The sequence below is a fragment of the Kogia breviceps genome, chromosome 3 (genome assembly GCF_026419965.1).
Source record: "Kogia breviceps isolate mKogBre1 chromosome 3, mKogBre1 haplotype 1, whole genome shotgun sequence".
In the NCBI taxonomy this organism is placed as follows: domain Eukaryota; kingdom Metazoa; phylum Chordata; class Mammalia; order Artiodactyla; family Physeteridae; genus Kogia; species Kogia breviceps.
The window spans coordinates 63,550,469-63,563,058 of NC_081312.1; the positions used below are offsets into that span (position 1 = coordinate 63,550,469).

The 12,590-nt window shown below is 37.5% G+C and overlaps 1 protein-coding gene across 8 annotated transcripts in view; it reads left to right on the plus strand.

Moving 5' to 3' along the window:
- Positions 1 to 2,479: 2,479 nt before the first annotated feature.
- RALGAPA1 (Ral GTPase activating protein catalytic subunit alpha 1) overlaps positions 2,480 to 12,590 on the plus strand; it is a 236,799-nt gene continuing 226,688 nt past the window's right edge. For all 8 annotated transcript variants that reach the window (XM_059056514.2, XM_067028578.1, XM_067028577.1 and 5 more), the window contains exon 1: positions 2,480 to 3,078. In XM_059056514.2, coding sequence (XP_058912497.1) covers positions 2,973 to 3,078 — 106 coding nt within the window. In that variant the 5' untranslated portion in view covers positions 2,480 to 2,972. The remainder of the gene's footprint in view (positions 3,079 to 12,590) is intronic.

Below are 12,590 nucleotides of genomic sequence, written 5' to 3' on the forward strand. Positions count from 1 at the left end.
CCACGTGCTGCGACTACTGAAGCCCGAGCACCTGGAGCCCATGCTCAGCAACAAGGGAAGCCACGGAATAAGCAGCCCGCGCAGGGCAACAAAAAGTAGCCCCCGCTCACCGCAACTAGAGAAAACCTGTGCACAGCAACGAAGACCCAACACAGCCCCCCCGCCAAAAAAGATGATAGTAGTTTTTGGATTGAAAAACTGAGCGGATAGTGGTAATATCAGTGAAGATATCTGATGAAGGAGGAACATCAGGTTTGGGAGGGGGGAGGACAAAGATGATGAGTTTTGTATGTATTGAATCTGAGTAGCTCGTGGAAGCTCCGAAAAGAGACTTGGGTTACAGATAGGGACACAGGTAGTCCTATCTGGCTACCAAATAAATGATAGTCAGAATCATGGGGTTGGATGACTCTTATACTACCAAAAGAGACCATTTTGTAATGTAAACATAATTTAAAGATCAACAAATATTTATTTGATACCATAGTAGGACATATGATAATGTTTTTTTTAAAGCCTTTGTTTTCAAGGAGTTTCTATTCCTACATATACATCTTAATTTGTTTTGTGAGCTTAAAATTGGTACATTCGATTTTCTTAAAAAAGATTTTTGTTTTTTAGTTGTGAAAGCAACATAGTAAAAAATTTTAGTAAAAAAAAACTAAGCAAATTATAAAGAAAATAATTTAAAATCACCTGTGATTTAACTTTGCAGATATAATCGCGTTTGGATTTTTTTGAATCTTTTTTCTAACTACATTTTGTATGCATAATTTCTTTCACAGTTTTGATAACATATTTTCAGCTTCATATTGCTTTTTCACTTAATATTTTCTTGAGTATTTTCCATGTCATTAAAAAGTCTTCATATTCATAATTTTCATGGCTGTATGTCATTCCATCTACTGGATGTTTATATCCTCTCTGATGGGTATTCACAGTTTCCAATCTTTCAATGTTATAAATCATGCTTTAATATTTTTACATAAATATTTTTCCCATTTCTGATATTTTAGAGTAGGGTTCTAAACGTGAAACTAATGAATCAAATTATATATAACCATTTTTAAGTGTCTTGATACATAATGCCAAATTTTGTAGTAATTACTGCTTCTTTCTAGCAAGCAACAGGAATGTCTGCTGCTGCTTTTACCAGCAAGTATGATGGCTAATTTAAAAACAAACTTTCCGGGCTTCCCTGGTGGCGCAGTGGTTGAGAATCCGCCTGCCGATGCAGGAGACACGGGTTCGTGCCCTGGTCCGGGAAGATCCCACATGCCGCGGAGCAACTAAGCCCGTGAGCCACGGCCACTAGGCCTGCGCATCCGGAGCCTGTGCTCCGCAACGGGAGAGGCCACAACAGTGAGAGGCCCGCATACCGCAAAAAAAAAAAAAAAAAAAAAAAAAAAACAAACTTTCCTATTTTGACTGATAAAATATTTCATTATTAAAAATTAAACTATATTGAGCGCAAGAAGCCAGACAAAAAGCGTCTACTGTATGCTTACACGTCTATAAAACTCTAGAAAATGCAAATTCCGGGTGACAGAAGGCAGATCAGTGGTTGCTGGTGCACCAGAGGCGGGGCGGTGGAAGGGAAGGATTACAAAGGGGCAAGAGGCGGCCCCTTCGTGATCAATATTTTGATTGTGCTTATGTTTTCATGGATGTATGCAAATGTCCAACTTACCAAACTGTACAATTCGAAAATGTGCAGTTTATGTATATCAAGTATACCTCAATAAAGCTGTTTAAAATTTGCTTAAAAAGAAACATTGTTTTAATCTGATTTTTAAAAATTATCCGTGAGTGTGAACATTTTTCACATTTTAGTTGAGTATAGACTTCTGTGATTTTTTTTTTCATGTCCTTACTAACTTTTCTACCTGTACCTTAGCAATTTTCTCCTGGATTTGTTAACTCTACATATCAAGAAAATTAACGCTTAAAGTTATTCAGATTTCTTTTCCCTGTAATTTTTCTTTCTGTTATGGCATGCTTTTGGGAGAATTCATTTATTTGTGCAAGAGAATTTTTACCAAGAGGATGTACTATAACCCTACAAGTCTCTATACTACAGTAAATTGTAAATCATCACTTTGCAAAACAAACAAAAATCCTTTAAACAAAACTCAAATTAAGGAAATGAAGGGGTGTTACAACCAAAGCCTTCAGAATTGGCACCTAAAATATATTGCACATCTGTTTTTGTGCTATGTTCTTAAGTTACTTCTTAATTTACATAGTAAACAGCAGAGACAGGCGGAGGACCTTTAAAAACAAAAACTACTCAAGGAGCTTGTCTAGGAGTCACTAGACTTACAACAGCGCACGCAGGAATTATCTTCCCTGACTTTCTCGGGCTCCTCCTCTGGCTGCTTACACAGAAAACCAAAGGGGGGTATGTCACGGGTGATCTCACGCTGGCATGACGTCAAGAACCCTTGACGTCAGAAGGCGGTTGCCACGGGGACCATTCGCCACCGACGGCAAAGTCGTGAAACCCAATCACCACGCTCAGTCTCCGTGTCGGCCTCTACAGAGTCTAAGCTGCTAAAGAATCTTTAACCTTAAGGGGGCCTCAGGGAGAGAGGAGTGGTGCCGCTGCCGCCGAGAGCCCCACCTCCGCGGCTCCGGGTCCTGTGTACCGCGCCCCGGCCTGTGGCGGCGAGTGGCGGCCGCGGCAGCGGCGAAGGCGGTCGACACGCCGGGGTCTCCTTTGCTCCGTGCAGGGCTGGGAGAGGGGAGCCGCCATATTGGAGCCGGAGCCGAAGGTCCTTTGCAGCCGCCGCGCGAGGCGGGTGGAGGTGGCGGTCCTGGCCTGGATCTGGGAGGAGTCGGCCGCGCCGGGGCCAGCAAGGCTGGGGAGTGAATGAGCCGCTCACGCTAGTCTCCCCCCTGCCCATTCCCTCCACTTTCCGCCGCCGGGAGCGGGCCGGGAGGGGCCCGGAGTCGGCCCTGGCGGAGGCAGGATGTTCTCCAAGAAGCCGCACGGAGACGTGAAGAAGTCTACCCAGAAGGTGCTGGACACCAAGAAGGACGCGCTGACCCGCCTCAAGCACCTGCGCATTGTCATCGGTGAGGGGCGAGGGGTGGTGGCGCCCCGGTTGTCCGGCCTTCCCTCTCCCGGGAGCCCCTGGGGACTCTCCCTCCGCCCTGGCGCGATGCGGGAGTAGAGGGCGAGGCGTTGCCTCTGCAGAGACGCGGGAGGGCGGATAATTTGGGGAAGGGAACCTTTGGCAGTTGGCAAACACTAGTCACACTAACACAGGGTTTTCTCATTTTGAGTTAATAACCCGAACTGTTTTTTAAAAACACTTATTACTCTAAAGACTTCGATTATTTTTAGACTTTCGGGAGACTTGGTGTTGCGGATATTGGTGTTTATAGGATATGTTTGTCAGATGACTACCGCCATCCCCACCCAAGTGAAATGAAAAAAAAAAATCTCAGACAATATAAGCCTTAATCTTTCAAGTTTCTTGGCTAAGGAGAGCAAAGAGGAAGCAGTTACACCTCTTTGGGAAATGGGTGGTTCCCAAAGAGCTTGTGGGAAAGAGACCCGCCCTTGTTAATGCACCTTGTTCATAATTACTGTCATTTAGAGGTGGAACTATTACTAATTATAGAAAACAAGGTAGTTTATAGCTTCCTTTGCTTTTCGAAAATTATATAGAATTCTATTTTTAATTAAAATTTTCTTACCGTCTGTTGCCCTCTGTTTTGCTGGCCGACCAAACTGCTCTTTGAGTTGTGGATATGGTGTTAAAGGAATTTTTTGGACGCTTGGTCATTTCTCGGGGTGGTAATGGCTGTAATAATAATTATGGAACAACTGATCCAATACTTGGATCTTTTTAGATGAAATTTGAGGTGAAGAGGAAAGTTAGTTTGCCTTCGTTGATGCAGAGAGTTAATGGCAGAACTGAGTTTAGAACCCAGATGCCTGAATCCTAGTTGAGAGTTTATCGTCTCAGGCTCTCTTCCTAAAGAATGTTCGTTTTGAAAAATGACGTTTATTCAGTGATATAAGTCTTTTATTTGAGGTGCATGTTTCTCTACTATATGGTTTACTCATACCAACAGGATAACACCAATACCTAAATTTGTATGGTACTTTACTATTTACAGAATGACTTCACATAAATTATAATTAATCCTCACAATAACTTTAGAGTTAGTTAAATTGTTATCCTCCATTTTTTACAAATCAGAAAGCTGAAGTTTGGTAATGTTAAATGGTCATCCAGCTACCAGGAGGCAGAGCCAGAACTGGAACCCAGATTTCATGTCTCCAGCTTGATTTTTACTCTTTCTACATTGATGGCAGCAAATCTATATTACAAGTAAATTGTGTTTATTTCTGTGGAATAGTAAGAAAGCAGTTAAATCCAGTTTAGCAATGTAAAAAGATATTTTCAAGAAAATATAAATCTTCTGAATATAGTTGAGATTGTCATCTTTTTATTTAAATTCTACTTGAGAGTTAAGCTGTTGAAGAAAAATTTGGCTAGGAGACTGAGACAGGGATAGTTAATGTGTGGATGTAGGAGGTTTATCACAGATAATGTCAGTTTGAAATTGAAGACTTAATGGAATTTGATACCTACTTGGGACAAACTGTAGGCTGGGTAATGGCAGAGCTATGAAGTTGAGTTCCAATAGAGTATTGACGTTTCCTAAATTAACTGCCACAGTTCTTTAGTTATGGGAGGATGGTTAAGAAATGGTTCATATATACTTCTTTGGCATAGAAGGTTATTTTCCACCCTGGAGACATGGTCTAAATTAAGAGGTCATACATATCAGATATTTTATAGTGCCTAGCTTTCTCAGTTTGAAAACAAAACAATAGTTTTTTTTTTAAAAAACCCTTTGCTTTTTAGAAATTTATTTTATTTATTTTTAAATGGAGCATATACTGTACATAAGCATTTAAAATATCCTTAAGAACCTTCAAATGGAGGACTTTGTGCTTTCAGATACTCCCTGCCTCGTGAGTGGAGGAGGTCCATACGGAGAGATTACTGCACTCATTTTAGAACAGTAATTCTCAACCAGGGACAGTTTTGCTCCCCTGGGGACAGTGAGAATGTCTGGAGACACTTTCAGTTGTCACAATTGGAGAGAGGTGCTACTGGCATCTAGTGGGTAGCAGGTATGCTGCTAAACATCTTGAAACGCACAGGATAATCTCTCACAACAATATTCTAGCTTCAGATGTCAATGGTGCTGAGGTAAACCTTGTCAAAATATAGAACAAAAACAGATGGACCTCCAAATCCTGCACTTGGTTCTAACATATTAATTAATTGAATAAAATATTCTGTATCTTTAAATGGTTACAGTTACTTTGTTTGAAATATGATTAATGTGATTCCTAAGAAAATGAGTGGGAGAGAGTAGAATGGCAAAGACTGAAAGGGGTCTTAGAGGTCTCCCATTTTGCAGATGGGAGAGCCACTTCAGATCCTTTTTGCTAGTTAAGTGCAGGTTTTACATAAAGTAAACACTGTAAGGAGACTAGTTTGCAGAATAATGGGGCATCGCCAATTACACAGGATTTTGATTTTTGTTTGGTCCCATCTAAACTGTATTTTTAACCTTTAAATCGAACTGCCATTCACTCAGGGTATTTATAGAATTCAGTGCATCCCAATATATAAGAACATAATTTAAACATCTGGTGTAAGCCTTTGTCCTGGCATGTGTTTCCACTAAAGGACAATTCCAGATGAATTTATAGAACTTGAAGGATTTAGATTTAAATCTACTGTGTTTATTGATATTGTTGTGTGTTTGATTTTTAGGAACTGGAAGTTAGAATTATTAAAAAATAGAGATAAGGCCTTGTCTAGTTGCTGAAGTTTCATGTTGACCTCTCCCCCTGCCCCCTTTGTTTTTTGGGTTTTTTTACAATTAATGGCCTTAAGATAATGATAGTAAGTTAGCAGGTAACTTAGTATCTAACTAAGTGGCTAACATAATTCTTGGCATAAAGTGGATATTGAGTAAATGTTATTGATAATTTTCTGGTATGGCAAGGTAACAGTTCAGTCTTCTCAGCTTAAAAAAAAAGATAAGCGCTTATTAGCTAATAAATATATTGATTATTGTTGGATCATTCTTTTTAATAGCTTTATTGAGGTGTAATTGACAGAAAATAAATCACACATATTTAAAGCATATAATTGAATGCTTTTTCAAAAATTGAAGTACAGGTGATGTACAATATTATATGTTACAGGTGTACAATACAGTGATTCACAATTTTTAAAGGTTATACTCCATTTATAGTTATAAAATATTGGCTATATTCTCCATGTTGTACAGTATATCCTTTAGCTTATTTTATGCATAGCAGTTTGTACCTCTTAATCCCCTACCCCTATATTGCACCTCCCTGCTTCCCTCTCCCCACTGGTGACTACTAGTTTGTTCTCTATAACTGTGAGTCTGCTTTTTTTGTTATATTCACTGTTTTCTTGTATTTTTTAGATTCCACATATAAGTGATATCATACAGTATTTGTCTTTCTCTGACTTATTTCACTTAGCATAATACCCTCCAAGTCCACCCATGTTGCTACAAATGGCAAAATTTCATTCTTTTTTATGGCTAAGTATCATTCCATCATGTATATACACCATATCTTCTTAATCCATTCATCCATTGATGGACACTTAGGTTGTTTCCATGTCTTGGCAGTTGTAAATAATGCTGCTATGAACACTGGGGTAATTGAGTACATACATATACCTACACATATACATATTTTTGATATACATATACCTTGTGAAGCCATCATGACAATCAAGATTAGGAACATAGACAATCAAAAAAATAAATATATCTGTAACCTCCCAAAGTTTCCTTTTGCCCCTTTGTAATCCCTTCCTCTCACCCTTACTTGCCTGCCATCCTACCCCTTCCCTGGGCAACCAGTGATTTGCTCTCCTCTACATTAGTTTGTATTTTATATATATATATGGAATTAACAGTATTTACTCTTTTTTTTTTTTTTTTTTGTATTTACTCTTTTTTGATTGGCTTCTTCTACTCAGCATACTTTGAAATTCCTCAGTATTTGTTTTGTGGTGGCATGTCTTTAGTACTTTGCTCTTATTGCTGAGTACTATTCCATTGTATGGATATGTTATAATTTGATTATCCCATTCACATGTTGATGGACATGTGGGTTTTCAGTTTTGGACTATTCCATATAAAACTGCTGCGAGATGTACCTGTTATATAGACATATGCTTTCTTTTCTCTTGGAATAAATACTTAGGAATGGCATGGATGGATCCTATGGCAGTTGTGTGTTTCTTTTTAGAAGCTGATATACTGTTTTTTGTTTTTTTACCATTTTACATCCTTACAAGCAGTATGTGAGAGTTGTAGTTCCTCCACAAATGCACCAACACTGCTTGGTGTGGTATTTCTTTTTCTTGTCAGCCACTATAATAAGTTATGTAGTGGATATAATTAGTGTTTCCCTGATAACTAATAACATTGAGCTGCTTTTCATGTGCTTAATTTGCCATTGTATAACTTCTTTGATGAAATCAAGTTCAAATCTTTCACCTATTTTTAAATTGAGATTTTTGCTTTCTTATTTAGTTTGGAAAATTCTGTATATATTCTGGAAACAAGTACTTTATCAGATACATGATTTGCAAAGATTTTTTTCCCCCAGTCTTTGGATGTCTTTTAATTCTCTTATTTTCTTAGAAGGAGTACGAATTCTTAATTTTGATAAAGTCAATATATCAAGTTTTTATTTTATGGTTCATGCTTTTGGTGTTGTATCTGAAATCTTTGCCCAATGTCATGGTCACAAAATTTTTCTCCTATGTTTTCTCTAGAGTTTTAAAATTTTAGGATCTATATTTAGGTCTGTGATCCATCTTGAGTTAATTCTGCAAATATGGTTTGAGGTATGGATTGAAGTTTATTTTTTTGCATGTGGATATCCAAATTTTCCAGCACCATTTGTTGAAAATGACTGCCCTTTCTCCACTGAATTGCCTTTGTACTTTTTCCAAAACTCAGTTGTCTATATATGTATGGATGTATTTTGGGACTCTGTTTTGTTCTGGTGATCTATTTGTCTGTGTTGATGCCTGTACCACAGTGGCTTTTTTTGTTGTTGTTACCGTAACTTGATAATAAATCTTGAAATTAGATGGTGTTGTCCCTCCAACTTTGTTCTTCTTTTTCAAAGGTTTGTGTTTTTTTGGAGTGGGGGGAGAGAGCTATGCCAGGTCCTTTACCTTCCCATATGAGTTTTAAGATTAGCTTGTCAATTTCTCATAAATAAACAAATTCCTGCTGGGGTTTTGATCGGGATTGTGATGAATTTGTAGGTCACTTTGGGAAAAATTGACAATATTGAATTCTCTGACTCATGAACAAGGTATGTTTCTTCATTTTATATAGGGCTTCTTTAATTTCTCTAGCAGCGTTTTATACTTTTTAATCTACAGGTCTTACACATCTTTTGTCACTTACCCCTAAATATTTTCTACTTTTGATACCGTTGTAAATGATATCTTCATGACCATTTTAAAAAAAAATTTATTTTATTTATTTTATTTTTGGCTGCATTGGGTTTTTGTTGCTGCGCGTGGGCTTTTCTCTAGTTGTGAGCGGGGGCCACTCTTCATTGCAGTACGTGGGCCTCTCATTGAGGTGGCCTCTCTTGTTGCCGAGCATGGGCTCTAGACTCGTGGGCTCAGTAGTTGTGGCTTGCGGGCTCTAGAACTCAGGCTCGGTAGTTGTGGCGTGTGGGCTTAATTGCTCTGTGGCATGTGGGGTCTTCCCAGACCAGGGATCGAATCCATGTCCCCCGCACTGGCAGGCAGACTCTTAACCACTGCACCACTGCGGAAGCCCCTTCATGACTATTTCTGATTGCTAGTAAAAGGAAATGCAGTTCATTTTTGTATATTGAGCTTGTATCCTGAAACCTTGCTAAACTCACTTATTAGTATTTTATAGATTTCATGGGATTTTTTTTAACATACATGATCTCATTGTGAATAAAGATGGTCTTGCTTCTTTTTAACCTGGATGCCTTTATATCTTTTTCTTGTGTTGAACTTATTGGAATCTCTAGCACAGTGTAGAATAGAAGTGGTGAGAGTGGACATCCTTGTCTTTTTCTTGATCTTAAGGGTAAAGTGATCAGTTTTTTACCATACAATATGATGTTAATTGTAGGTTTTTTATAGATGCCCTTTGTCATGTTGAGAAAGTTTTATTTTCTTTCTAGTTTGCTGAGAGTTTTCAGCAAGCATAGTTATATGTCAAATGCTTTTTCTGTTTCTATTGAGGTTAACAGGTTTTAAAACATTTTTTCATTCTGTTAATGTGATAAATTATAGTCATGGATTTTCAAGTGTTAAATCAACTCTGCAGTCCTCTGCAAATCTAAGTTGATTATGATATCTTGTCATTTTTTATATATTGTTGGATTTGATACTCTAAAACGTTTGTAATTTTGTAATTATGTTTATGAGGGATATTGGTCTATACTTTTCTTGTAATGTTTTTGCTTTTTTATAACAGGTAATGTTAGCCTCATAGTATTAATTGAGAAGCATTCCTTTCTTTTCAGTTTTCTGGAATTGTTCATGTAAAATTGGTATCATTTTTTTTCCTTAAATGTTTGGTAGAATTCACCAATGAAGCCATCTAGATATGGAGTTTTCTTTGAGGGAAGGTTTTTAACTACTTTAATAGATAGAGGGCTGTTCAGGTTATCTGTTTCTTCTTGAGAGAACATTGGTAGTTTGTATCGTTCAAGGGATTTTCCTATTTCATATAAGTTGTCAAATTTATAGGTATAAAATTGTTCATAATGCTCTGTTATAGTCCTTTGATATCTATAGAATCTGTGATGATGTCATCCTTCTTATTCCTAATTTGTTTTCTTTCCTGATCACTCTGGCTGGAGGCTTATCTCTTTTATTGATTGCCTAGAAGGACCAGTTTATGGCTTCATTGATTTTTCTCTGTTTTTCTGTTTTTATTTCATTGATTTCTGCTTTGGTCTTTATTATTCCCCTTTTCTGCTTAGTTTTAGTTTAATTTGCTCTTTTTCTGGCTTCTTAAAGTGTAAACTGAGGTTATTGATTTGAGACCTTTTTCTAATGTAGGCATTTGGTGATATAAATTTTCCCCTAAACAGCATCCCACAAATTATGGTATTTTGTATTTTCATTTACAGCTAGGTCCAAAATGTACTCTAACTTCCCTTTTGATTTCTTCTTTGCTCCATGGGTTATTTACAAGTGTGTTTTTTAGCTTCAGATATTGGTGGATTATCCTGATATCTTTCTGTTATTGATTTCTAATTTGATTTCATTATAGTCAGAAAATATATGTTTTATGACTTGAATTCTTTAAAATTTACCAAATTCGACAGTCAGGAATATGTTTTAACTTGATGGGTGTTCCATATTCTCTTGAAAACAGTATATATTCTGCTGTTGGTGGGTTGAGTGTTTGAAAAATGTCAGTTAGGGTAAGTTGTTTGTTAGTATTGTTCAGGTTTCCTATATCCTTGCTGAATTTGTCTCCTTGTTTTTACAAATTATTGAGGGGGGCGCTGAAATTTCTGACTGTAATTGGGGGTTTGTCTATTTCTTTTTGAGTTCTATCAGATTTTGCTTAATGTGTTTTGAACTCTGTTATTAGATGTCTAAACATTTAGGATTACTATTTCCTCTTGATAAATTGAGTTCTTTAGCATTATGAAATGATATCTTTAACCTTAGTAATAGTCTTTGCTCTGGAATCTACTTTGATAGTAATATATAGACTTCTGCTTTCATTGACTAGTATATATTTTCCTGTCTTTTTAATCTATTTGTTTCTTCCTATAAAGTGGATTTCTTGGTGGCAGTATATATTTGAGTCTTAATTTTTATTCTAATCTAAGAATCTCGGCCTTTGAATTGAGATGTTTGGATGAGTTTTTTTTTTTCTTTGTCACTGTGCTGTTCATTATATCCCCAGAACTTATTTATCTTATAACTAAAAGTTTATACCTTTTCACTCTCTTCACCCATTTTCCCCACCCTTACCTCCTGCCTCAACCACCATTCTGTTCTCTGTTGCTGTGAGTTTGCTGTCTTTAAATTTCACATATAAGTGAGATCATACAATATTTGTCTTTTTCTGTCTTATTTCACTTAGCATGATGCCCTCAAAGTCTACCTATGCTGTAGCAAATGACAGGATTTTCATTTTATTTTGACTGAATAATATTCCTTTGTGTGGACATACACATGTCCATACAAACGAATATATATCACATTTTCTTTATCCATTTATCTGTTGCCAGACACTTAGGTTGTTTCCATGTCTTGGCTGTTGTAAATAATGCTGCACTGAACATGGGAGTGCTGATATCTCTTCAAAGTAGTGGTTTCGTTTCCTTTGGGTATATACTCAGAAGTGGAATTGCTGGATCGTGTGGTAGTTCTATTGTTAATTTTTTTAAAAAAATTTATTTATTTTTGGCTGTGTTGGGTCTTCATTGCTGCGTGTGGGCTTTCTCTAGTTGTGGTGAGTGGGGGCTACTCTTTGTTGTGGTGCACGGGCTTCTCATTGCGGTGGCTTCTCTTGTTGTGGAGCACAGGCTCTAGGCATGTGGGCTTCAGTAGTTGTGGTGTGAGGGCTCACTAGTTGTGGCTTGTGGGCTCTAGAGCGCAGGCTCAGTAGTTGTGGCACGTGGACTTAGTTGCTGCATGGCATGTGGGATCTCCGTGGACCAGGGATTGAACCTGTGTCCCCTGCATTGGCAGGCGGATTCTTAACCACTGCACCACAAGGGAAGTCTCCCCCTTTTTAAAAAAAAATTTTTTTTTAATTTTTAAAAATTTCTTGGCCACACCGCCTGATGTGGGATATTAGTTCCCCGACCAGGGATTGAACCCATGCCCCCTGCAGTGGAAGCGCGGAGTCTTAACCACTGGACCACCAGGAAAGTCCTTCCATTGTTAACTTTTTGAGGAACCTTTATACTATTTTTCATAGTGACTGCACAAATTTACATTTCCACACAGCTGATTTTTGTATGTTGATTTTTGTATTGTGTAATTGTACTGAATTCATTTATTAGTTCTGATTGTTTTCTAGTGGAGTCTTTAGGGTTTTCTATATTATAAGATCATGTCATTTGCAAATAGAAACAGGTATACTTCTTCCTTTCAGATTTGGTTGGCTTTTATTTTTTCTTTTTCTCGCCTCTTTTGCCAAATTGCTCTGGCTAGGACTTCCAATACTGTGTTGAATAGAAGTGATGAGAGTGGGCACCTTGCTCTTTCAGCTTTTCACCATTGAATATGATGCTAGCTGTAGGCTTGTCATATATGACCTTTATTATGTGGCAGTACATTCCCTCTATACCCAGTTTGTTGAGAGTATTTATTATGAATGTGATGTTGAGTTTTTTTTAAATGCTTTTTCTGTATCTGTTGAGATGATCATATGACTTTTAACCTTCATTTTGTTAATCTGTGAATCACATTGGTTAATTTGTGATGTTTGAACCATTCTTGCATGCCTGGAATAAATCC